Source organism: Lobosporangium transversale (assembly GCF_002105155.1).
Source record: "Lobosporangium transversale strain NRRL 3116 chromosome Unknown BCR41scaffold_9, whole genome shotgun sequence".
NCBI classification, from domain to species: domain Eukaryota; kingdom Fungi; phylum Mortierellomycota; class Mortierellomycetes; order Mortierellales; family Mortierellaceae; genus Lobosporangium; species Lobosporangium transversale.
In genome coordinates this window covers 610,220-634,610 of record NW_019028987.1, presented here as the reverse complement: position 1 = coordinate 634,610, position 24,391 = coordinate 610,220, and the positions used below count along the sequence as shown (strand labels likewise).

At 42.0% G+C, this 24,391-nt stretch overlaps 9 protein-coding genes across 9 annotated transcripts; 6 read left to right on the top strand and 3 right to left on the bottom strand.

Moving 5' to 3' along the window:
- Positions 1-774: 774 nt before the first annotated feature.
- Positions 775-2,151, top strand: BCR41DRAFT_349275 (glutamine amidotransferase class-I). Its single transcript, XM_022023438.1, has 4 exons — positions 775-1,203; positions 1,323-1,489; positions 1,599-1,661; positions 1,771-2,151. The coding sequence occupies exons 1-4, from the start codon at positions 951-953 to the stop codon at positions 2,059-2,061; spliced, it is 774 nt and encodes a 257-aa protein (XP_021883652.1). The 5' UTR covers positions 775-950; the 3' UTR covers positions 2,062-2,151.
- A 26-nt stretch (positions 2,152-2,177) lies between these two features.
- Positions 2,178-3,817, top strand: BCR41DRAFT_349271 (60S ribosomal protein L16). Its single transcript, XM_022023437.1, has 3 exons — positions 2,178-2,214; positions 2,782-2,920; positions 3,266-3,817. Exons 1-3 carry the CDS (start codon positions 2,197-2,199, stop codon positions 3,715-3,717), a joined length of 609 nt encoding a protein of 202 aa, XP_021883651.1. The 5' UTR covers positions 2,178-2,196; the 3' UTR covers positions 3,718-3,817.
- A 787-nt stretch (positions 3,818-4,604) lies between these two features.
- Positions 4,605-4,915, top strand: BCR41DRAFT_349269 (hypothetical protein; the record flags this gene model as incomplete). Its single annotated transcript, XM_022023436.1, has 1 exon — positions 4,605-4,915. The coding sequence occupies one exon, from the start codon at positions 4,608-4,610 to the stop codon at positions 4,911-4,913; it is 306 nt and encodes a 101-aa protein (XP_021883650.1).
- BCR41DRAFT_247593 (hypothetical protein) lies at positions 4,750-5,828 on the top strand. Its single transcript, XM_022020164.1, has 4 exons — positions 4,750-5,237; positions 5,324-5,380; positions 5,501-5,611; positions 5,702-5,828. Exons 1-4 carry the CDS (start codon positions 5,015-5,017, stop codon positions 5,728-5,730), a joined length of 420 nt encoding a protein of 139 aa, XP_021883649.1. The 5' UTR covers positions 4,750-5,014; the 3' UTR covers positions 5,731-5,828.
- A 75-nt stretch (positions 5,829-5,903) lies between these two features.
- On the top strand, positions 5,904-10,294 carry BCR41DRAFT_349264 (Endonuclease/exonuclease/phosphatase). The gene is made up of 11 exons (XM_022023435.1): positions 5,904-6,105; positions 6,226-6,330; positions 6,450-6,558; positions 6,645-6,761; positions 6,860-7,092; positions 7,191-7,409; positions 7,529-7,679; positions 7,773-8,049; positions 8,144-8,715; positions 8,827-9,655; positions 9,779-10,294. Exons 1-11 carry the CDS (start codon positions 5,927-5,929, stop codon positions 10,066-10,068), a joined length of 3,081 nt encoding a protein of 1,026 aa, XP_021883648.1. The 5' UTR covers positions 5,904-5,926; the 3' UTR covers positions 10,069-10,294.
- A 355-nt stretch (positions 10,295-10,649) lies between these two features.
- Positions 10,650-12,132, bottom strand: BCR41DRAFT_349261 (GTP-binding protein YchF). The gene is made up of 3 exons (XM_022023434.1): positions 12,010-12,132; positions 11,142-11,865; positions 10,650-11,050 (listed from the first exon to the last, which is right to left on the bottom strand). The coding sequence occupies exons 1-3, from the start codon at positions 12,102-12,104 to the stop codon at positions 10,670-10,672; spliced, it is 1,200 nt and encodes a 399-aa protein (XP_021883647.1). The 5' UTR covers positions 12,105-12,132; the 3' UTR covers positions 10,650-10,669.
- An 817-nt stretch (positions 12,133-12,949) lies between these two features.
- BCR41DRAFT_349258 (armadillo-type protein) lies at positions 12,950-17,039 on the bottom strand. Its single transcript, XM_022023433.1, has 8 exons — positions 16,928-17,039; positions 16,670-16,759; positions 16,305-16,426; positions 14,843-16,196; positions 14,170-14,750; positions 14,002-14,075; positions 13,486-13,921; positions 12,950-13,410 (listed from the first exon to the last, which is right to left on the bottom strand). Exons 1-8 carry the CDS (start codon positions 17,003-17,005, stop codon positions 13,005-13,007), a joined length of 3,141 nt encoding a protein of 1,046 aa, XP_021883646.1. The 5' UTR covers positions 17,006-17,039; the 3' UTR covers positions 12,950-13,004.
- A 167-nt stretch (positions 17,040-17,206) lies between these two features.
- BCR41DRAFT_377117 (WLM domain-domain-containing protein) lies at positions 17,207-18,203 on the bottom strand (the record flags this gene model as incomplete). The annotated part of the gene is made up of 3 exons (XM_022027085.1): positions 17,207-17,533; positions 17,626-17,946; positions 18,081-18,203. 3 exons carry the CDS (start codon positions 18,201-18,203, stop codon positions 17,207-17,209), a joined length of 771 nt encoding a protein of 256 aa, XP_021883645.1.
- A 1,737-nt stretch (positions 18,204-19,940) lies between these two features.
- BCR41DRAFT_368954 (AAA domain-domain-containing protein) lies at positions 19,941-24,231 on the top strand (the record flags this gene model as incomplete). The annotated part of the gene is made up of 12 exons (XM_022026419.1): positions 19,941-20,330; positions 20,423-20,534; positions 20,683-21,016; positions 21,109-21,214; positions 21,318-21,456; positions 21,557-21,688; positions 21,786-21,861; positions 22,277-22,410; positions 22,499-22,599; positions 22,690-22,793; positions 22,889-22,968; positions 23,081-24,231. The coding sequence occupies 12 exons, from the start codon at positions 19,941-19,943 to the stop codon at positions 24,229-24,231; spliced, it is 2,859 nt and encodes a 952-aa protein (XP_021883644.1).
- Between the last annotated feature and the right edge of the window lie 160 nt (positions 24,232-24,391).

The following is a 24,391-nucleotide window of genomic DNA, read 5'->3' as shown; positions in this document are numbered from 1 at the left end:
AAATAGGATGATAGTGGTTTTATATGAGTAGATGCGTTGTCGTGCCTCGTTTGTACTGCTGTCACGGCTTATTCTGGCTTCCTGTCGACATCATGTAACGTTTTGACTTTGACGACAGGTTATTCTTCTATAGAAACAAGACCACGTCAGTTCTACTATGCTCGGCTTCTCTAGACGAATGTGGATTATGTTTGTCTCTGAATCCAACAATGACTACACGGGCAACACCAGGGGGCCGTGGGTTTGCAACGAATATAATCTAGGTCTCGCTCTCTTTGTCAGACAGCAATGCTTCCTTATAAAGTACTGCAACCAGCTCTGGAGCGATGGGCATCTTCCTCTGGACAAGATAATGCTGCATCCAAATCGTTCTAAGCAGGCCACGGATATATGAAGAAACTACAACCGCAATTATGAAAATGACATTCTTTTTAAAACAGAAATACCAGATGCCATACTGCAGCTTCTACAAGTGGCTCTGTTTTGATATCCATGCTGTTCTCGTCCGCTTCTGTCATCTCTTCTGACTCTGCGAGCATGATATATTAACTCAAGGAAATGATGTCAAGACTTGAGTACAATCACCATGAATGACAACTTTTCTAGCCCACACATGATCTATAGCCCCGCACAACCCGGATTGTGAGTACTCTGCGTGGCTGTAAAGCCTGGAGTCTAATTTAAGTGCTATGACTCCAGAGGATTCTTAACTGGCCCTTAACGTTGTAGCTACACTTTTAACAGCGTTTATTTGTTTTGTCTTATTACATTGAATGAAAATGAGGAGTATAATCTCGGATCTATCATTACAAATCACGTAAATTTTTATTACTCAGTAATGGTCAGGAAGAAGGAGCATTTGTTTGTTCACTATTTTCTCATTCCATCTTATTCATTAAGTATTCAATCAGTCTTATTGCTCGACATTCCAGTCTTTATAAGCTCTCAGGATGGTCCCACAAAGCAGGTCAGTCATTCGGGTCGCACTTCTTGTCTGTGGTACGCCTATCCCTCCAGTAGCGGAGGCTTTTGGAGGGTATCCTGTCATTTTCAGACAGCTACTGCAACAGGGATTGGACGAACTCAAGAGTCAGGATAGGATTAACCAGGATGTAGAGCTTATTCTCGAGGGATTCGACGTCCGTGAAGATAGCTATCCTGAGGATCTTCATGATTGGGATGCGATCATGATATCTGGGAGTGGTAGGCTACTAATTTGTGAAGCATTCTTTTATCTTTATTATAACTCCAGGATATCGTTCCATTAATCATTGTTAGCCACACTAAAAAAAAAATACTGTTCGAGAACGTTTTTTATGTAGCCTCAAATGCCTATGATGATATTTCATGGATCAACAAATTGGTAGAGTATGTACAAAAACTCCATAAAGAAGGCGAAGGGCTGAAGATGGTCGGTATCTGTTTTGGCCACCAGATTATTGGACGAGCGTTTGGCGCTAAAGTCAGCAAAAGTCCTGACGGCTGGGAGGTATATACTTTGATCAAGTAACCGTTAACAAAGGCGTGGCTGAAAAATACTATTCCTATTAGGCCATTAGGATTGATAGAATTCTATATTTGCTAATGTTCCCTTGTAGCTTGGGTGGACATCGACAGATCTTACCAAGGAAGGACAGGCATTTTGGAAGGGTACAGTCATGGTACGAGAAGTCTCATATTGCTCATTTTTAAAATATGTTCGGATAAATACAGGCTTATCAACTTCTTTCTTCCATTCCGGCTCGTAATATCGTCTGTTTGGTATTGTAGAGGATCCAGGAGCTTCACCAAGATTTTGTACATAGTATTCCAGATGGATTTACACTTTTGGCTACTTCTCCGCACACTACAAACCAGTCCATGGTTTCGAACGACCATAGAATTGTTTCTATTCAAGGTCACCCAGAGTTCACTGGCCCTATTATGAAAGAATTTATTAAGTTCCGCACTGCAAACGGTACTTTTAGCAAAGAGCTTTCGGAGGCTTCGATGAAAGTGATAGACAATCCCTTGGATAGTGTCAAGGTTGCTGCGCAGATCCTTCAATTCATTTTCGCATAATTCGTACGTGATACGTATTGTGGCTTGTTCACGTGATATTATACAAGTTAGATCCATGACAGTAAACAGTAAAATCATTGGCCACTTGGGGAATCCATTTTTTTCTTCCTCTTTTTTGCCGCATATTTTTCTAACATGAGCTCGTTCGAGAAAGTAATGACAAAAAAAAAATACGCTGCTACAAAAACAATAACATAGGGGGGGAGAAAGTAGACAAGTCAGTGCAGGATGAAGAATCAGGACTGACAGACTAGAATCGTGGAGCAAATGTCTATGACGAGCATCATGACATCAGATTCTGTACTTATTATTAAATGGATTCGCACCTTTTCGCTGGATCTGAATCCAAAAGTGACATTCGTGATCATAATAGTGCCTGCACAGGGCAAGAAAGTTTTTGAGCGATGAGTTTTCCACATTTACTTCAAGGAACATACATCACATAATCTTAGATCATTCGTAATTGGTTAATTGGTCAATCGTATTTGATGATGCCCAGTGACTGATTTTTTACTCACCAAAGATCATTTCAGGATTAGAAGAATTTTCAATTTCGCCATTGTGTATGAAGCAAATATTAAGGACTAAGCATCGGATAATCAGGATCTATCCTAGATTTAGATGATTGAGGATTCGACCTAATTCCTGATTAGAATCTTGCGTATGACCAGGATATTAAATACGCTATTTTTCATTCCTTTTTGTGCTGTGCTATATTAGGTGGTTGTCATCGACGGTAAGGGCCATCTTTTAGGTCGCCTTGCCTCCATTGTTGCTAAGCAGGCTCTCAGCGGTCAGCGCGTTGTTGTCGTTCGCTGCGAGGAGTTGAACGTTTCTGGTTCTTTCTTCCGAAATAAGTGTAAGTTATTCATAATCAGCTTTATTCAATCATCTGATAGGATTATTGGCTTTTCTGGAATTACGGATATGGTCCTTGATGCTGCAGGATACATGGGCCAATGCTAAATACTGATTGCAACCAATATATGAAGCAGCCATTATGGAGCATGGATAGTACATCATTAACCGGTGGAGAAAGCACTCAATAATATGTGCTTGAAGCGGCGGGATTTTAAAGTGTTCATTTATTTCTATCATCATCAAGCTCAACAATTCAAACAAGCTTTTCACTTCCATGGATTTCCAGTCGTATATGCATTTTCTAAAGATCGTCTTTTTTATCTCTTCGCTGATGATACTATAGTGAAATACCACGCTTTCCTCCGCAAACGTTGCGTTGTCAACCCCGCCCGTGGTGCTTTCCACTTCCGCGCCCCCTCCCGCATCTTTTACCGTGCCATCCGTGGCATGATCCCCCACAAGACTGCCCGTGGTGCTGCTGCTCTTGACCGCATCAAGCTCTTTGAAGGTGTTCCCCCACCATATGACCGTATGAAGCGCATGGTCGTCCCCTCAGCCCTTCGCGTCCTCAAGCTTAAGCCTGGTCGTAAGTACTGCACTGTCAAGCGTGTCTCTCACGAGGTGGGCTGGAAGTACAACGATGTTGTTGCCAACCTCGAGGAGAAACGCAAGGTCAAGTCCAAGGCCTTCTACGAGCGCAAGAAGGCTATTGCCAACGTTCGCGCCAAGGCTGCTGCCTCCAAGTCTTCCGAGTTAACTGCTGTTCAGGAGAAGATCGCTGCTCTTGGTTACTAAATTTCTGTAGAAGGCTATTGCATCCAAACACCCTCCTCCAGCTGTACAGCTTTTTACTGAAATAAGAACCAGAACACAAGAAAAACAACTATCAAGAAGCTTAATTTGTTGCTTTATTTTGAAAACTTATTCAAGAACTTGTTCTTGAGATCAAAAAAATTGAAAATAACTTCGTTTATGTTTATGCTTATAACAAAATTAACAAAGGCAGAAGTTATTGCTTTCATTATCAAGGAGTGTGCCTCGTCGTCTGTAATCAAACTACCGTGCACAGCAACACTAGCTATTTCCCTCATTGATTGTGATTATACCAAATCGCCTGTGGCAGTTACTTTGAACTGGAATGTGAATATCCGTCAATGAAATTCTTCAATATTGCTATCCCTCACAGAGGCTGGAGAGTTCATAGGTCCATGAATGTTATTGAGCATTTATAAATCCAAAATATTATACGAGTTTGTCTTTTCTAGAGACCGGGGATATTATCTCTTGAATGCAGCCCAAAAGCTTATCAATCTTAGTGTCTAGGCACACGCATAGGTCAATCTCCTTGTGTAAGATTAAAGCTCGCACCCATGTAGGCACGTGTTTCATTAAATTTCCTTGTTAATGCTTCACATCATCACACTGTCCTTCTCATTATCGATTCTATTCTTGGGGTGCCACAGAACCCAGTAGTTATTATAAATACCGAGTACGCTTTTATGTGTCACGGGTCTATAGAAGTGACAACGTGAGGGAGGGTCCATTTTACATTTCTTTTTCATCTACCATTTCAGTCATTTCACCATTGTATTTACCAAGAAGCAGCACTCCGAACAAAAATAGAAAATTATCACCAAGACACGGAGGATTCTGAATACAGCAGCAATAGCATACCAAGCCAAGCAATGACTAACGAAGAAAGCCAGGCCATAACAAGACTATTGCTACGACCAACAGAGACATGTCAATTCATATCATTACTCGTGTCTTTTTCTACTCACTCGACGGTGCTTTTTGTACAATTGTCATTCGTTGACATGCATTTTATCTTGCTGCTACTATTGCTATTGTTTCTGTTGCTGTTGTTGTTACAATTGCTATTTGCCATTTTACATCCATTTATGTATTCAAGACAATACACTGTGATATCCTTAACTCTGCATATGCAAATACCTTATCTGTTCTATCGCCCGTCAATCTTTTATCTTTGAACCAAATACTCTGCTCAAGTGGCATGTTTAGGAGCTCAAGGAATACTCGAGGATAGAATCTTGGCGATAATTGTCAATACCCAAGCAGGCGTTGAGGAAGCATGGTATATTATGGAAGAAACATTTGTATATATAAAGCGGCATTTCTACTTCACATAACTATTGGAAGGCTATTTTTTTTACTCAACTATCACACTAAAAGAGTCTATTGCATTTTGGATCTTGCTTTTATTACCAGCGTCTTTATCGTGAAGAGGACGGGTCAGATGGCAGGCGCAATCAAGACAGTGTTGCCAGTATATTTTGATTTTCGGATCTCTGTTGGTAAATAGGAATAGCCCTCTGGAACATGATAAATTGGACTTGGCTTCCTGTGATCAGTATTAATATATATTTTTTTTGTTAATTAGCTCAAACGAAGGCCGTTGAAAAAGACGATAAGCAATCGATCCAAGAGTCGAAAAATGGTGAAAGAAACGTTCAGATAGCGACTAGTAATGCCTTTTCTCATTATAGAATGAGAATTTTATTTTATTCTTTTGTGACTCATCTTATTTTACTTCCTAAATTGTTGGGTGCCTACATAGATTTTACCCTCAAATTATACTGCGACCAGACAGAAATCAGTGTACAAACGGATGATCTAGAGACTCTTCAAGGATTGCTAAAGGAATTGAGGAGAAGCCATCTGATCGCTCGTAAGAAATGGAATATAATAGCTGCATCAAGGAAATTAATTTCTCATTTGTTAATAGTCTCAAGTGTCTATGCTGTAACATTGAATAGAGGACGACAACTTTTATGCAGGCGGCAGTAGTCATCGTTGGATCCAGTATTACACCATTGAAGAGCATGAAAAGGCTTCAGGTAAATGACACACGACGACACCAGAGAATACGCAACCATATCCAAGCCATCAAATGAAGTTTAAGTGACCTATGGCACAAATGCTAGAAATTATTGTGGCCTCTTCTTTTCCTTGAAACTTAGAATTGACTGAATCAGCTTCATCGATGGATGAATTTATTGCCTCGACCAAAAACCCACTATCGAAATATTTTCTTCAGCCAGAGGAAAGTCACCCGTACCTTTCTTCAGTAGCGCGATTGGATTTGGACTCCGTCAAAGGACAATGGATCGATAAAGAGATGCGAGCCAGAGAAAACTCTTTTACAGAATATAGCTTTATGCAGTTAGGTGACCTTTGCGGAAATGAATTATGCAGCAAAAAATACTACAAGGTTGTGGTGCTATATTACTTTCTGGAGTACTACAGGCTTGCTAAAATAAGCCTTCTATGAAATATATTTAGTGCGTTTGTAGGGACTTGGAACGTTAATGGTCGAAATGCCCCTGAAAATGTTGATGCGTGGCTAAAAGTAGAGGGTGAAATCCAACCTGACATTTATGTCTTATGGTAACTGAGTGTTTGAATCAGAAAAGAAATGATATTGCATCTGAATATAGGCTTATCGTTTCTGATGGGAAACAGAAAGAGGTATATATAATTGATGTACGTTTATTCTATCAAAATAGTTTTCAGGAGTTAGATTTGAGCGCGGAGGCGTATATTGTTCTGGATGGATCAAGAGAAGAAGAATGGATGCGCGCAATCGCCAATTCTCTTGGAAGTGGATATCAAAAGGTAGAATAAGTGTATTGTAATAAACAGGAAAAGCTAGACCTCACGAGGACGATTTTATGAAATTTATTTTCTATCTCATGGAATAGGTCGTGTCTAAGCAGCTCGTAGGGCTGTTGATTATCATGTATGCAGCAAAAGGACATGCCAAAGATATCAGCGAAGTCACTGCTCACTCAGCGGGAGTTGGGATCATGGGAATGCTTGTAAGTGATGATCAGCATTGTATAGAGGAGCAGCATGATAGATTGGGTAAAAACAAACATTAACAACTGACATCTTTTTTACTGGTGACTGTTATTAGGGTAACAAAGGAGGCGTGTCGATCCGCATCCGATACAAGGACTCTTACTTGTGCTTTATTGGATCGCATCTTGCGCATGACACCAGTCAAGTTGAACGGAGGAACCAGGACTATCAAGAAATCTGCCGTAGACTTGCATTTCCTTCCATTAGTCCCTATGATATTACCAAAAGCCCTGCTGCAAATGCTGCTATCGGAGCTGGAAACAAGATGGTATCCATTTTTGAATGCGAGTAAGTCTATGATTGTGCCTTGATCATGGAAAGACTTTTCTTGAAGGAATTGAAAATAATGTTGATGACACTCATTCAATGTGTTATATCGGCTTTAGCCATACAATTTGGGCAGGAGATCTAAATTATCGTATTGCGCTCCCTGAAGATCGAGTAAAACACCATCTAAAGACAAATGATTACGCTATTCTTCTCAAGCACGATCAGCTTCTCACGCAGCGGACGCTTCTGAAAGCATTTTCAGAATTTGAAGAGTATCCAATTAACTTTCAGCCCACGTACAAATACGATATCGGAACCAACGTATGGGACTCGAGGTATCGCTAGTACATAGACGTTATATTTACACATATGCAGATATACTGCAAAGAAGACAACAAGCATCTGCACCAAATGTACTTATTGATGTTCTGGCTTCATTGCATAAAATGAATAGCGAGAAGCGTCGGGTGCCGTCGTACACGGATCGCATCTTGTGGAGATGCAGAGATACTGCAAAGGACAATGTCGAGGTTTCTTTCTATAAGTCGCACATGGAGTTGACACTTAGCGATCACAAGCCTGTCAGTGCATTTTTTAAGCTCAAGGTTAGTGGCACTTTTATGGCATCCATGTCACAGACACTTGCTAATATGGATAACCGAGAACGAACCGCGTCTGATGGATACTTTGGGATATAGATCAAAACATTGCTGCATGATAAGCAAGCTGAGGTGCATCAGTCAATCGTCAGAGAGCTAGACAAGTATGAAAACGAGTGTATGCCTGATGCTACCATTTCATCGTCCAACGTGGTCTTCGAGGAGGTTAGATATCTCGAGCCTAAAAAATCTGTTATCACCATCAAGAACACTGGGCAGTTCCCAGCACAGTATCGGTTTAAACCTAAACTGCAAGATGAGCGCTTTTGTAAGCCATGGATCTGGCCTAACCCGCCTATTGCGATGATCATGCCTGGTAAGAATTTATACATACTATATAGTCCACCTTATATGATATAAATTCTTGCAACAGGCAAGAAGCTAAACGACTACTTCATATGATATCTTAGGTGAAAGTACCAAGATTCACATAACGGTGATGGTGGATAACGAGTCTGCTCCCATGCTCAATACAGGTAGAGAGAGGCTGGAGGATATTCTTATCTTGCATTTGGAGCATGGAAAGGATTGTTTCATCACAGTTTCTGGAACTTATGTGCGGACATGCTTCGGAAACTCATTGGAGTGGCTGTCACGATTGGACCGGCCTATCAGATTATGGAATCCAGAAGAAAATGAGGACAATGATGACGACGAAACCTCTATGCTCTCTGACCCATATAGCGTTATTGGGGCAAAGTCCTCGATAGGTAGTATAAAGGACACTGCTGTCAACTCTGGCCCGCGCGATCCTGCCAATAAGGATGCTATGAGACAAATCAAGAGTTCAAAGTCTTTGGATTCTCTCTCTGGGATTGATCCATTAGACCGCAAGAGTAATATCGCAGGTATATCTAGCGCACAGTTGGATGAGAAATTTACGCCTCCACTAGTGAAGAAGCAAAAGCCTGCTCGGCAACTGAGCCTGCCAAAGGACTTGTGGCGGATTGTAGACTTCATTTACAAGTATGGCTTCTCGGTGGTAAGTTTTTCTTTTTTTTTTTTCTTTTTTTTTTTTTTCCTTGGATTCAGTCGACATTAATCTGATTATGGAATGCTGGTGCTTATTTCTTTGTATATTCGTGTATATTAGGATAATTTGTTTTTGCTGTCTGGAGATCAATCCACCATGTCTTATATTCGTGAATGCCTCGATACTGGTGAAGAGTTCTGCTTAAGACGACTCTTAGATAAAACGACCCAGCTAGATGATTACAATATGACTTCGCAGAATTCTAGCTCAGCTAGCACATACAAGCAGCAAAGGAGACCAAACAAGAATGAAGAAACATTCAAAAATGAACAAGGAAGTGACGATAAATCAGAAAATAGGATTGATCAAACGCTAGCCTCCCAATCATCACCACCAACTTTATTAGCCCGCGGGGCAGGATCAACTCCTGATCTTAAGCCTCAGATCGCACGTCCGGTTTCGATTTTGAATGGTATCCCACCCAAAGCAGCGACGTTCGGCCTGGGTGAAAATCGTGGGATTCATTCGATGGCAGAGGTTTTGTTGCGATTCCTGGAATCACTGCGTGAGCCTGTGGTCCCAACGAGGATGTATTATCAGGCCCTCGAGGTTGCCGGCCATCAGCAGGCGGCTTACGGACTACTTGATCTGATGCCTCCAGTACATGTGAACGTGTTTGTATATATCACAAGCTTTCTACGTGAATTGATCCTTGTCGGTGGAAGTCATTCAACAGGATCAGGAGTCACGGGTCATGGTGGAAAGGATGGGCATGGCGCTACTGGCACTACTCCGACTGTCACGACTGGGAACAACCCGAGTAATACAAATAATCGTATACTGCAGAGTGGCTCTAGCGCATCTACCCATCACGGGGTTGATTCTACAAGTACTAGTGGTGGCAGTCGCATTAGACGGGAAGATGAGGACTATCGTGCTTCCAAGCTTGGTACTTTATTTTTATTTTTATTTTTATTTTTATTTTTATTTCTTTGCAAACTTTGTTTCCGTCACTTTCCTACGATAGCAGTATCTGGTTCTCATTGTTACTTTTTCTTGATTGTTTCTGTAGCTGGAGTATTCTCTTCTGTGATGCTTCGCCCTCCACCTGGAGCAGAACGCCTCTCCGAAGTGGAGGCCCTCAAGCGAAAATCGTTCCTAATGCAATTCTTGCAGGAACCAGCAGAAGAGGAAGGGTTTGGATTAGGAACATCGTTCGGAGGCCCTCTTCTAACAAGCTCCTCAGCGACAACAGGCGTCGTACCATCGTCAGCCTCCTCTATAGCTACCTTAACCAGGGGAACGACGACAGCATCCGTGAATGAAGGGAATACGATAGAAAAATCAAGTATTGAGCAATAGATAGAAAGACAGAAAGTTAAAAAGCCTTTAACATTGACATGACCTACATTATTTGTAAAGCATGTTAACTTGAGTTTACATATTTTAACTTTGTTTCGTATATCATGACATCGGCATTAGGATCATGAATCAACCATTAATTTTAGCGAGAATCCTATACGTTTCCCTTCAAAATATCTCTCTTCATTTTATTAAGTAACACTTGAAGTATTAGACCATAGACGGTTTTAGTCTAGGGAAGCGGTTATATTCACGTGCTTGCATAATATTGCTGGCCTGCTCGTCCTTAGTTTATTGCACCATGGGCTTTGTGCTGTGCTTCACTTATTTGTATTGATCCATGTATTATTCATATTTGATTCCTTGTGGTGTCATATTTCATTAAAAGAAAAAGAAAAAGAAAAAGAAAAAAAAAAAAGCATACAACTTACTAAAACTCCTATATCGTAAAGAATCGTTCCGATTAATTATCTTAGCGTTAGGTTTTCGAATTAGAGTTGTTATAGTGCCATCATCTATCGTTTCACTCACTTCCCTAGAGTCATTTTTTTCATTCTTATTTGAAGACAACGAACGGATACATGGAAAAGCTCATTTATTTTTACTTTTTCTTGGGAGGAGCAGTAACATTGAACTTGAAGTGAATGATATCGCCATCCTGAACAACATAGTCACGGCCCTTCTGCATATACTTTCCAGCAGCCTTGACAGCAGCTTCACTGCCGAGTTCCTTGAGATCATCGTAGCGCATGACCTCAGCCATGATGAAACCACGTTCAAAATCTGTGTGAATGACACCTGCTGCTTGTGGAGCCTTGGTTCCTTTACGGACAGTCCAGCACCTCGATTCCATGGGGCCGGCAGTAAAGTAGTAGATCAAGTTCAAAGCAGAATAGCCAGAGACAATGATCTTGGGCAATGCTGAAGTCGTACCTAGCTTCCTGAGTTCCTCCTCACGAGCAGCTTCATCCATCTCGGAGATCTGAAGTCATGACAAAATATAAGAAAGCCTTTGAGTTCTGATTGTTCCTAAAGACAATCCATACAAATAACAAAGCTACAAAACAACCTACCCTGCTCTCGAGAACACCAGAAAAAGGAATAAGGACATCGCCAGGATTATTTTCTTGAATCCATGCATGAATTTTAGCGAGCCATTTATTCTTCTTACGGATGTAATCAGCTTCACTCAAATTGACAAGGTAGATGACGGGTTTAGCAGTCAACAGCCTGAGGGGATTAATGATCTCCACCTCCTTATTGCTCCAATCACCACAGCGGACATCTTTCTTGTCTTCCGAGACGTACTTTAGCACCTTCTCAAGAATTGCCAGTTGTTCCTGACGAGCACGCTCTGGAGCCGTGTTGTTAGAGCCAAGGCGGCCCATAGTCTTTTTCAGATCAGCAATCGCACTATTGATGAATTCTTCATCTTTGACACGAAGCTCGTGATGAATGGTTTCGAGATCTTTGATAGGGTTGACCTCACCATCAACGTGAATAACATCTACCTCTTCGAAAGCACGGCAAACGTGAAAGATGGCATCCACAGCTTGGACGTGTGATAAGAATGCATTGCCGAGACCCTCTCCGGCTGAGGCGCCTTTGACCAATCCTGCGATATCGATAACAGTCAACCAGGCAGGAATCTTGTTTGTCGACTTGAATTTATCCATCAAAACATCCATACGAGCATCTGGAACAGCCACTCGAGATTCTTCAGGGTCAATTGTGCAGAAAGGAAAGTTCTCAGCAGGAACCGAACTGTTGGTGATGGCATTGAAGAAGGTGGACTTTCTATTAATGAGAAAGTATATCGCAGTAAGAAGAAATTATGTGAGGAATCATTAGTCAAGCCAGCTGTCTTTAAAGATGTTATTTTGTTATCCTGTTGATGCGTTTTTGCCAGAGCCCAATTGCTAAAAACAAGTAGAGGCATACCCAACGTTGGGGAGACCAACGACACCAATCTTCAAGTTGTTGGATGGACGACCCAAAAGGATCTTTTCTTCGGTAACGGCCTTCTTTGGTGGCATAATGGAAGGTTGATGGAGTAAGGGCGGAAGAATCGTTAATAGAGGAAAAAATTTTGATTCTTGTTACCTTGAAGTGGCTTATCCTAGATATGTAATCGAATTCATAGTGGAATTTGATCCCACCAAAAAGTGATGAACAAATATATATTTAAAATATTCACTTTGAATTAGAAAATTTACGTACAAAGGGAATACATTGAATGAACTGGAAGCAGTAGCCACCAAATCAGCTCAATCATTTTTGATTAGAAAATATAATCGAGCGAATCGGATAGGTCATTCAGATCATTCGAATCATTCTCAATCATCTATTCATCCCAACCTCGTTTCGCCCTCCAAGTATACAGTAAAATGTCCTCCGTCGACTCTGATATCAATAACCTACTCTCCTACAATGGCCTGAGTGGCTGGTATAGTGAAGGAATTATCAATCAACCGTGAAGGATAGCGGAGTGTCTTGTTGACAATTAAAATTTTGAGTTTGTACGTTGTTATGTTGTGTCTAGAAAAGGAAGTAATCTATCCATTTTAAAAACCTGATAAATATATTTGTTCATGACTTTATGGCGAGGACTCTATAAGTGAATGGACTTTGCAGTGAAGATAGAAATATAAGCTCAATCAGTCTATGGCCGATGGAAAAAAATGGTGCCCTAAACATTCAGTAAGCCATGAGATAATTGCCAAAGTAAACAAGCGAGTAAGGCAACTTCTTGGACTACAAACAGATTGAATGCTTGCTGTACATACCATGGGCGCCAATGGGAATACATCGCTGAGGGCATGTGGCTATCTAAGAACGGTGGAACGGTGGTGATCCATGCCTTCATAATACATGCAGCGATCACCGTGCTTTATTTGTTTTACTATAAGAGGAACATTGTAACATCTGGGAAAACTCTACAGATAAGCGCTCAAAGACGTGCTGCCAATGTTCAGAGCTGGGAATTGCTGATTCAGACTCTTGATGATGTCAATCATCTCCTGGCGTCTATGCGGTTTGAGTTCGTCCTCTTTAGACAATACTTCCGTGAAGATTTGGAGTAACCGGGGCAAGTTGTTTCCGACCCATGAATTCTGTGTACGGATTAAAGAGAACAACAGCTGGTACACAGGCTCATTCTCCTCAAAATCACGCTTCAGTGGCAGAGCTTGAACAAAAACAGGAAGCACTTGATCCAAAGGAACTGCTTCGGGATGCCTCATGATCATTCGAGCGACAGCTCCGCAAGCATTGTCTGTGACATTAGGAAGAGCTTGCCCTTGGAACAGCGGATACAGGGCAGTCAAAAGAGTAGGATATTGGCTAAAAAGAGAAATAAATGAGTGAACAATCTTGACATAGTTTCGGACAGTCAAGTATAGGGCTATAGTCACTTACGATGACAAGTCGATGGTGGTATTTTGACAGAGTGCACCAATCGCAAAAGCTCCGTTGCTACGAACTTCATCCTCCTCATCACTAAGGGCTTTGACAAATAGAGGGAAAAGCTGTTCGGTAAATTCGGTAATACCGCTGCCCATGCCATTGGCAATCTCTCCAAGCGAGCCAATCGCCATGGAACGCTCACTGCTAGGCTTTGATTTCTTGTAATATTTGGCAATATGAGGAATAAAGACTTGAGCATAGGGAACAAAGCTGGTTCCAAGCGCTGCAGACAGAACACCACTCAAATCTGAAGCAGCTGAAATTAAGAGGGCATCAAACTCTGCTTGCTCATCCTCGTCCAATAGTCCTTCATCATCAGCCAGCTCCTGTTGGCAATAGGCTTTCTTTTCGAAAATCAACTTCAATTGCTCAGCAATTTCACCAATATCTATTATAGAAACGTTAGATATCAGTACACATGAAATAAAGAAAAGGTTTCCAGTACCTTAATAATACATCGTCACCTACGGTCAGCAATAATCCCTGGGCCACAAAGTTTGATGGCTTCAGCCATCTCCTGACAGATCTGGACAACCACCATTCTAATGGGCAGCATATCTATGTTAGAATACGAGAGATATTTCAAAAATAATCAGAGCGCCCAAGATGTTAAATTGTACTACAACCCCTACTCACTTTTCATCTTCGTCTTGCCAAATGCCAAGAACCGCGGGCATTACCAACGAATTCAGCTGCACAACATTATCGTGGAGAGGAATAGGAGCAGGAAGACCGGCTTTCCATTCCTGGGCATTCGAAAGACTGTAGAAAGTGCGCAGGAAGGCAAAGAGGGCGGCACATGATGCTTTGCGGACACCATCTGCCATATGTGTGGTGAGTTCGGTCAACTCCTTCACAGTTGACTCAACATATGGTAAGAAAGCCGAACGCGTATGCTGGAAAAGTTCTCCGATAGTATCAGCGGCAACTTCCTTTTCATCCGCAATTGCAGACTTGAAGACATAATTAACATCTTCCTCTGTTTCATCTGCATCCAGATCTTCCAGGTCTTCAGTTTCGTTTTCGACTCGAGTAGTGTTTTCATCAAGCTGGCAAGATTGAATCAGGTGAGGAATGATGGCCGCCAAGTAAGGGGAAAATTCATCTTCAAAGACCTGAGCGATCCCTGCAAAGAAATAATATACACATTCACGAATTCGAGTGTTGTTCAACTGCAATCCTTCGAGCGCCAAGTTCATTTGATCATTTAGATATGGCTATTCTCGCATTGCAAAAAAGGTCATTAGTTACTATCCCGAAGCCTTACTTCCAATGGCACCACATTAAACCAGCTTTTTGCTTTTCTTACTCTAAAAGCGTCTTTGCCAACAGCCTGTGCAACAGCGCCAAGGGCGTCTGTCGCGACGGCCCGAAGCATGAGCTCATCTTCATTTGCACGAAGCGTAGTCAGATGATGGAGGCGCTTGGTCACTTCATGAAAGTAAGGCGTGAATTCCCCTCCTGACGCATGAGCAGCACTGCCAATGGCGGCGACAACGATAGCCCGTGTCTCGCCTTGTGCGTGATCCAGCATTTGGAGCAGTTTTTGCATCAATTCAGGTAGATATTGTAGAATGTTGTCACCCAAATCTTCTAAAATAGAATCTAAAGCATTGCACGCCTGTCTGGTGATATCAGGAGAAGGCTCGTTCATTAAATTGAAGACCAGGGGCAGGAGAGTAGCGTGATTCTCTGCAATCTCCTGATCAAAATCCTCAGCAAGGGATGTCAGAGCCATACACGCAGCACGACGGACAATGGCTTCGGGATCCTGGAGGCCTGTGCAGACAATCAGGAGGAGATCCTGGAACCTGGGGCGAATAAAATCAACAGCACCCTCGACCAACACAGCCAAGGTGACCATCGAGGCCTTGCGATACAAGGGATTAGGGTTTTGCATATAAGCGATAATACCTTCGGACGCGATGGGAAAGACTTGTTGAGGAGGGAGATTTGTACCTAATGTGTTGATGACCTTGAAGGCCAAGCGAGCAGGAGAGTCCTCATCCATATCATCGGGTTCTTCCTCAGCTCCAATCGGCATTAGTGCCTGGATCATAGGGCTGACTAGCTTGAGGCGTTGGATCTTGGTCTTTTTGTATACAACGGCCCACATCAAGAACGACAGAGCTTGGACACGCATCAACGGTTCATACGATCGGTTGGCACCGACAGTTAAAAAGAACTCGATCAGACTCTGAACGTGCTTCGATAATACAGGGATTTCAAGCAACAGAAGAGTGTCAAAAACATCAAAGCACTTGGCTGCAGATTCTTCATCACTATTGTCAAGACATTGTTTGAGGACGTGAACCATATGAGGGACAAGTTCCGTCAACATGTCAATCTCCTGCTTTTGATCGTCATCAATAAAGTCAGCCATCTTGCCAAGGGCTTGGACAGTGGTAGTGCGAACAACTTGAGATTCTGGATCAACAATAGTGCGACTGAATAGCTCCAAAAGTTGACGCAAATTGTCAGCAAATGCGTCAGTGACCTCAAAAATGGCGTAAATGATATACACTCCAACCTCACGATGTCCAGGAGTCGTACTGGAGCAGCACTGGAACAAAAAGTCGATAAGTTCTGGCCAAGCATTGATTGGAATCTCAATCCGCCCAATAGTCGCAATGACACGTGCGGCCGAGTGACGAGGAAGAGACCTATGGGGCCACAAAAAAAAAAAAAAAAAAAAAAAAGGATTGATATCATAAACAAAGAGGTCAAATTGTAGCAAGTTTCACACATAAGGAGCAGTGCATTGCACCTACTCTTGTTCGTTCAAGATCAAGCGTAAGAGCTGTGCCTTGGTGTTGGTCTTGACACCATCTTCCAATTTTGGCCACCAGTTAGCTACTTGCTTACGAAGCTCAACAGCGGACAATTGACGGACCTAGTCCACGAAAAAGTGGTCGTGATAATCAGCATTCGTTTTGTAGAGCAATAGAAGGTCAGCTGTTATGCAGGAAGCTTCGTAGTTCCTTTTCCCCCTTGATCCTCTCTCCATATTTAAAGTAGGAAGAAATGCATCTGCCACATGAAGATTCTTTTGTGAATCACAGCTCTCATATTGCCATTCCTCATTTCGCTTTCTTAGGTTGTGATGCGTCAAACCAGGTCAGGCTATCAGGTTTACCTCTTTCTGGGGTGAGTTCTCAACAATGTGAGTCAAAGCAGGAACACATGTCGCGTCTGTGAAGTATTGAGAGCTCAATGCCTTGGTTGCCTAGAGAGAAAAAAAAAAAAAAAAAGTTAATTGGCTTCAAGGAGTTCAACTCTTTCATTCTCCTTCTTTATGTTTTAGATTCTGCAACGGTAATTTGGCATAAGGATGGTGTGGAATCTCATTCCTCAATTTTAGATGTTGACAGATTCATTGTCCTTAATGTCCTACCTCTTTGATCTGATTACTGTCATTTGAAAATAAAACCTGTTGCAGGGTCTGCTCAAGGCTAGCAACATACTGCTCCATGTTGCCTGTGTGGAAGAGAAAAGAGAGAGTGGTTAATGGAGTTTTTTTTAAAAAAAAAAAAAAAAAAAAAAAAAAAAAGGCACAAAATGCCAATCTATTTCAATCAGATGGCTTGTAGGTCCAAAGGCAAAGCTATTGTTTATTAGTGTCATAAATCCATTAATCCAATTAAGCTACTTGCTACTTCTACAGACGTCTAGATTACTTAGACCCACACATTTCATCTTCATCTCTTTCGGAAGCAATCTGCCTTAACTGCGCAGCTCTGGCTGCTAGCTCTTGCGTAGTTAAGGATGAATTGGCACTAGAATGACCACTCCCTAGGACATATGATCCCCCTTGCCATGATGGCAAATCTGCCCCATGCTCCTCAAGATCGTCGCGATATCCAGTAAGACCATGAGCAGGATCAAAAAAGACATCCTTTGATATACTATTCCCTCCATTTGCTGTCCAGTCTAGCTGCTGTACCTCTTTGTTCAACTGTCGATTGAGAGCGTGAAAGTTATCGTCATGCTCGGTCCAAACCTGTTGTAAACGACATAGCATGGAAGAAAAAACGGTTAATTACGGTTTTTAGAACAGCCGGTATCAGAATACTTCTCATATAAATGACTTACATTGTGAGCTAGCTCGTGCAAAAGCACTTTGCGTATTGCATCATAATGTCGGAAACCTTCTAGATCATCCGTCCTTAACCTCAATGCAATCAGTTCGCCCTTGTTTCTATTATACCCAAGGAGAGTCTTATCTGCGGGCGATAGCTCGATAAGAGATCCAACCCTCCATTTGTGCAATTTCATGATCCCAACAATTCCTTTATCCTGTTTAAGCCGTTCTAGCAACGCTCTAGCTCGGCCCTGTTGAGTGAACTGTGGAAGCACTTCTATAGCCCCAAACGTGCATTTGTCATCATCTAGGCTCCGCACCGGCTGCGATCGCTAATACGAATATGAAAAAGAAAGAAGGAGAATAATATTGGATATATACTTTCCTCTCTTTATACTTCAATAATTTAATCCGATGAAAATATTAATAGATAAATTAATCAAAAAAGAAGCAGTATAAGGACTACCTTCGCTGAAGGGGATGGACGAAAAAGTTTTCGTTCGTTGATGTGTTTGTCCATTGATTGAACCTTGGCGATATCCTGTTCTGTAGAGCCGAGTACAAAGAGTTTAGACCCGGAATCGGCCATAACAGGGTATTCTTGAAGTAAAACATCTGACCCTCCTGCCATTTTCGGTCTCAGGACTTTGCCTTTGAACATAACCTTTAGTCCAGCGATCGGGACATGCGTCTGATCCGATATTGCTTCTAAAAGAGTCTCGATGGTAGTCGAAGCGGATATCTCGAGGTTGTGCTTCGTTCCTTTAAATGTGTACTGTAAGGATGTCATTAGTGAGTAGTGGAGGCGAGGATTTTGAATAAGTGGTGGTGAATTCGTTTTAGTGAGGGATCAGAATTGAAAAAGTGAAAGAGAGAATGAACAAGTGAAATATGGAAAGATGTCAAAATGGTCCCTGAAGTTGGGGTTCGTAAGCATTCGCCCATACCCAAGAACAAAAAACGTAGTCACAATTATTAATTGAATATTCGAAATAGCACAGCCTCCAGTATTAAGAAAGTCTCAATCCAACCCACCTATTCATTACATTTCAACATGGGACCAGCGCCTGTGAACCCTTACTCGGAATTCACCTGTCTCTATACAAGTCAGAAGCAAAAGAAAGCTAAGACCTGGCAAGATGGTAATTAAACAATGAAGTCTGTCACCCGTCAGCGCCACTAAAACAAGTAGAATAAATAAATATTAACACTTACGTCCTTTAGGCCATCTACGCTATTTTCACAACAACTCAAAGGTAGGTAAAGCTTGCTCCAGGGTTGCTTTGCTAATGTACAGCCATCTAAAATATTATAATCTTGGCTTCTTAGGTCATACTCTATGATACAAAGTTCAGTGTTTTGGACAGGTATTTGTCTGCTCAAGAAAGATGGGAGTTGACCATAAAAGATAGAAATGCTTAATATCAAACTGACTCCATGATCCGAGTTTGAATCCTTTTATCTACCCCTTAGCATGTTTCATAGGGGTGACACAATCACAGTTGGTGATGACATGGACATGGAGAAACATTTAATCACCATAGAAGAATTGACAATTGCATATGCCGCTAACACCACAGATCAGAGGATTGATTTTAATCCAGGTCCAGTGGCGACTATAGAGAAAAGCAAAACCTTTACTAAGGCCTCAGATGTACCAATTCTATCTTCTGCATCAAGAATTGAGACATCGGCATCAGACACGGTCAGACTTCTAAACTCTGGATTGGATCCTTTGTCTTCAACATCAAAAGCACAGTTAATGTCCGTGCAGCAGCCATCAAAGAACAATCAGGCAGCCCCCGATAGCCTACGGCAGCCTGAGGTAAAGCGGAGGAAATGGCGTCCGCCTGTACCGACGGCTGTGTCCTCGCCTAACAATACATCACACAATGACAGTGACTGGGGAAGTGTTCATCGGGACCAATTGCAAGCGACATCATCCAGTTCCATAGAGCCCATGCCCTCCCCAGGCCCCAGTAATAGCAATATACCGGTGAAGGCAGCACTCCAGGCCGGAGTAACAGCCACAGCGATAACCACTTCAAATACGGACATCACCGTACCACAACCTGCACCCAAGAGGCGAAAAGTTGGACTTTCCAAATCAAGTCCATCCACAGCCAGCGGACAGTTCTATACGGCATCTCCTTACCGACCACCTTCAAAGCAACTTGAGTTCCCAACCGCAGCGCGTTGTACAAACTTTATGGGGAAAAATACGAGTCAGCTGCTACGACGCTCCATGACGCTAGGCTCTCGATTCGCGTCGACCACCCAATACGTGGATGGTATGGCACTTCTTATCTACGAGCACCTACAAATCATGGTTATTGAGATTGCAATTACAATGTGGGGTTTAAAATCGAGGGCAACTATGCGTGAAAACGAGGCTTTGGATGCGTTTTACAGAAGTCGCGGTATTCATATGCATGCTGACTCGCATATTAGGAGACGAGGCGACGTATACCCTGGATTTCCGCTCTATAGTGACAGAACCATAAAAGGGATAGGTGAGACATCGACTGTAAATGTTGCTACAATACCTCAGACATTATCGCAACAAGGAGTCTCCCTGTCAATATCCAATAAGGAGCATCACTCCAAATACTCAAAGGATGATCTTTGGGTAGTATCGACTACGCCTCAATTCGATGCTACCTCAACATTTTTTGCAAGATCTGTATTCTATGGGCCATCAGGAAATGATATCGAGGTAGCGCCATTGAGGCTGAGATGGCTAATATAACGATGTCTAGTATACTATCTAAAAAGTAAATTGGACTAACCATACCATGTGAAAACTAGTTGATGTGTTTATCATCCAAGGATTCCAGCATTGCTAGGGACATATGCGTGAATTCCACTACCGTCTGCGCAATAAAACTCTTTAACGCCATGTCAGAATTCATGATGCTTGGTAAGCATGATTAAATAATGCCAACAGTATCCATGCATTTTCGACTATCCAGATTAAGCTCCTCTCCTTTATTTCACTTTATTTTATTTCCTATATATGTAATGTTATTGTTTTTTGCTTTATTTTGTTTTCTGATTTATCGATATAGACAACCTCGAGAACAGTTTGACTAGGACGCCACTATTGCCTGTTTTGCTTAACTATGTGCCTCCAGAACTTGTTAAAGCATCCAAGACTTCGGTTTTTAAGGTACCTTCGCGTGTCCCAGAGCGGTCAGGGTGTATTGTATTAACGGAAGAGGACGGTATAGACGTAGAAGTGGAGATTCAGGATGCAGTTGAACGCTTTCGATTAAATCATGAACAGGCTGCTGTTCTCCGGGCATTTGCGCAAACTGTTGTCCGAGCCCCTAGATGGGTACAGAAGCCACCAGATACACCACCTATTCTCTTAGTACACGGCGTCTATGGCGCTGGGAAAAGGTGAGGATATGGTCGAAGCCACATTAAGACAATGCAGCATGTCAATATTTACCAATGGTATTGATACTTCCTTTTAATTACTTGGCGAATAGCTTTCTTATTGCCGTGCTGATTGTTTTCATTGACACCATCATGAACAAGGCCCGTCCATTACCAAAGGAGCAGAGATCCTGTCGGTTTTTGGTATCTTCCATGACAGTATGTCTATATCTTAATTGATGTCGCATATTCTATCGATCGTACTACGCTGGACAGGTCAAAATATGTATTTTGGCTAAAAATCCCTTGATTAATTCAATAGAATGTTGCGGTGGACAGGGTTTTGATAGCGCTCTTAAACCTCAATTACACCAAATTTGTTCGAGTTGGTAGTCTGAAAAAAGTGGCTAAGCGAATACTTCCGTTCACTGCGCAGTCAACATCTGCCCGAGCTGGAGAAGGTATTTTTACTAATCTATTGGTGTATCCATAGAGCCGTTGTATCTTTCTTTTTTTTATTAGTTGTGTTTGCTGATCCTTGATATCTCTCTACTTCCATAGATATCAAAGAGCTGCAAGCGATCCTAGATGATGATAGTCTATCAGCTAGTGAACGCCGTTATGTTAAGGAAGCCATGAAGAAATTTCAAAAGTTCGAGAATCGAGGGCTTGTTGAGGGTGCAAATGTCGTAGGTAAGTGTCAAAGCCTTTTAACGTATGGCCCCATTCGTCTTAGTATGTAATAGCTTTTTCTTACTCTCTAATGCCTTCAAATGTTAAACGTAAAAAGGCACTACCTGCATTGCATCCACGTTCGAAGTATTGGACGATGTTTCGTTTCCTATTGTCATTTTGGACGAAGCAAGGTACACTCCAAAGATATTGCTTCTGGAAATGTAAAGAGAGCTATTCTTAAATGTTTTAACCCGAGCTCCTCACTAGTCAGCTACTAGAAGCAATGTCTTTGATTCCTATATGTCGAGCTGCTGCAGAGAAACTTATACTAGTAGGTGACCCATTACAACTCCCTCCACCAATCAGTACCAGCGAAGGTACCAAAGATACAATCGGGGTATCAAAAGGTCTATCACGCACGCTCTTTGATCGATCAACAGAGATGGGACTCAAGCCTATCATGCTTAGGACTCAATACCGTTGCCACCGCCGGATCGCACAAATCAGCAACACCCTATTTTATTCTAGTACACTCCAGACTGGCGCGAGTGACGAAGATCGCGCACCACTAATACAAGGTTTACCAACGTTGACATTTATCGACAGCCCTGGACAAGAAGTACAAAATACAAAGACAAAGTCCTTCACAAACCCAGCAGAAGTCAAGTTGATTGTTGCGTTTCTTCGGAGCTTGTTGAGCCTTAATATTCCTGAAGCGAGCATAGGCGTAATATCACTCTGTAAGTAGATTTATTTGAAGAAAAAACAAAAGAAAAAGAAAAAAAAAAAAAAAAAGAGAATGCATAAGTAGCTAATGATCTTGTGCAGATAAATCGCAGGCAGACAGTATCCAAGCAGAGCTAAATGAGCAGTTGAAAGCTTCGGGCCTTAAAGGAGGTGTACAGATTTCCACCGTAGACGCGTTTCAAGTAAGACGATTTCACCTTTGTACTTGATCTCGTACGTGTTGTATCCAGCCTATTAAAACCATGCTTGCATCTAACACTTTTCTCACGTAGGGGTCTGAAAAGGATCTCATTATTGTATCGACAGTTCGGACAGGTTCGATAGGGTTCATTGACAATGATCATCGTGTCAACGTTGCTCTGACTCGTAGCAAACGGTGAGTAATCCACAATAAGCTTACTGTTGTGCTCGATTTACATATATTTCTTAATACAACTACTAATACTATTGTATGAATCTCTCTACACATAGCCACCTTTTCATCGTTGGTAATTTGCAACTATTGAGCTCAAACAGGATTTGGGGCCCAGTTATTAAGGGGCACTGCAGCGGTATGTAGAGTGCTTTTCACATGTTTCGCTAATGGCGATTCGTTTTCCAGTAGGGTCAATATCTGACAACCATACTTTATATCATCATTATTATCATTGTTGCTATTATTAGTTGATATGAATGGCATCATGCAAGGCGAGCAGTTTGCTCAAAGACTGAGGTCTTTAATACCGCTTCCGCAACAAAATATACTAGAGCCGACAGCCGTGATAGAATCAGAGGATGACAACGAGAATGAAGCCATGGGTAGACATTATGATGACTACGAAGATGAAGACGGGTTAAGACATGACCAAAACGAAATGGATTATGACGGCTATGAGCGGTCAGTCGAGCATTTTAATGAACGATCTGTTTCTTCACGAATATATACGCTGTACGAGACTGATGAAGATAGTGACGAAGAGAGTAATGACGAGCGCAATCAACCTCGGGACCGCAGGCAGATGTCAGGCCACAATAGCACAGCCCCTAAATCTTACATCCGAAGCTTTGCTCAAACAAATGTGGGCGACGATGACTATATTGCCGTAGATCCAAGATCCCTTAGCAATCTCGAGACGGCCCCGGATACTGCGACAAGTAGCTCGAGTTTTGAGCCCAAAAATTCTAGGAAGTATGTATTAGGTATTTTTGAGGAACAAAATCAAGCTGTTCCTACTGAATCAGCTCTGCAGGATAGGAATATTCTTCAGTCGTCAGGAGAGGCGCGACAGATGAAGCACGTGTCCAAAAATGGTTTTAGCAGAAAGGCACGCGCTTCATTGATGGTTTGGCCATCTATGGCTAAGTCGTTGCCATCAATCATAAATGAGCATCCACAGCCAGCCGGATACCTAGAAGATCAGGTGTTATGGGAGGTTGGCGAAGAGGATGAAGAAAAGGTAGAATGCGATGAAAGAGACGACAAGATGACCAATAGCCGTTTCAAAAGTATTTTTAATGGAAATACTCCAGTTGAGAATGTAGTCCTGAGCCGGAGACAAAGCCAAGAGAGGGCCAGATCAGTGGATCAATTCAAACAGGATTGGGATATACAGGAGCCTTTGACGTATGGCAGTCAGCGGATTGAAGATCTAGATGTCGATTGGACGCAAGCAGAGTCTAGCGGCCATTCACAGAAACATATTGCCCATGCAGCCAGCCTGCCACCTAGGCCAGTAAGCGAAATGAAGGACAGGTTGTATTTTGACGAGGGCAACGGGAACGAAGACGAGGATGACATTGGATACTTGGAAATAAGTGATGCAGATATGTTATGAGTCGGATACATTGTCTGCAGAGCTCTGAAGCTTTGAATAAGCTCCAGGGAACAATTAAAATATTTTGATTCAGAATGTAAATGTACGTGTATATAAATATATATTATATAAATATAATATATCTATATATGTATATATAAATATTTATATTTATTCTCTT

Bases quoted from the DNA above. Each gene is read 5' to 3' on its own strand.
- BCR41DRAFT_349264 (XM_022023435.1), top strand. From the start codon at position 5,927: ATGGATGAATTTATTGCCTCGACCAAAAACCCACTATCGAAATATTTT. The intron at 6,106-6,225 runs GTTAGGTGACCT...AAATATATTTAG, and splicing joins ACAGAATATAGCTTTATGCA to TGCGTTTGTAGGGACTTGGA. The intron at 9,656-9,778 runs GTACTTTATTTT...TTGTTTCTGTAG, and splicing joins CTATCGTGCTTCCAAGCTTG to CTGGAGTATTCTCTTCTGTG.
- BCR41DRAFT_349275 (XM_022023438.1), top strand. From the start codon at position 951: ATGGTCCCACAAAGCAGGTCAGTCATTCGGGTCGCACTTCTTGTCTGT. The intron at 1,204-1,322 runs GTAGGCTACTAA...TTTTTTATGTAG, and splicing joins GATCATGATATCTGGGAGTG to CCTCAAATGCCTATGATGAT. The intron at 1,662-1,770 runs GTACGAGAAGTC...TTGGTATTGTAG, and splicing joins TTTGGAAGGGTACAGTCATG to AGGATCCAGGAGCTTCACCA.
- BCR41DRAFT_349261 (XM_022023434.1), bottom strand. From the start codon at position 12,104: ATGCCACCAAAGAAGGCCGTTACCGAAGAAAAGATCCTTTTGGGTCGT. The intron at 11,866-12,009 runs GTATGCCTCTAC...TCTCATTAATAG, and splicing joins GTTGGTCTCCCCAACGTTGG to AAAGTCCACCTTCTTCAATG. The intron at 11,051-11,141 runs GTAGGTTGTTTT...TCATGACTTCAG, and splicing joins CTGGTGTTCTCGAGAGCAGG to ATCTCCGAGATGGATGAAGC.
- BCR41DRAFT_349258 (XM_022023433.1), bottom strand. From the start codon at position 17,005: ATGGAGCAGTATGTTGCTAGCCTTGAGCAGACCCTGCAACAGGTTTTA. The intron at 14,751-14,842 runs GTAAGAAAAGCA...ATGCGAGAATAG, and splicing joins TTGGCAAAGACGCTTTTAGA to CCATATCTAAATGATCAAAT. The intron at 13,922-14,001 runs GTAGGTGACGAT...TTTCTATAATAG, and splicing joins CCCAGGGATTATTGCTGACC to ATATTGGTGAAATTGCTGAG.
- BCR41DRAFT_349271 (XM_022023437.1), top strand. The intron at 2,921-3,265 runs GTAAGTTATTCA...ATGATACTATAG, and splicing joins TTCTTTCTTCCGAAATAAGT to TGAAATACCACGCTTTCCTC.
- BCR41DRAFT_247593 (XM_022020164.1), top strand. From the start codon at position 5,015: ATGGTATATTATGGAAGAAACATTTGTATATATAAAGCGGCATTTCTA. The intron at 5,381-5,500 runs GTGAAAGAAACG...GTGCCTACATAG, and splicing joins GATCCAAGAGTCGAAAAATG to ATTTTACCCTCAAATTATAC. The intron at 5,612-5,701 runs GTAAGAAATGGA...CATTGAATAGAG, and splicing joins GAGAAGCCATCTGATCGCTC to GACGACAACTTTTATGCAGG.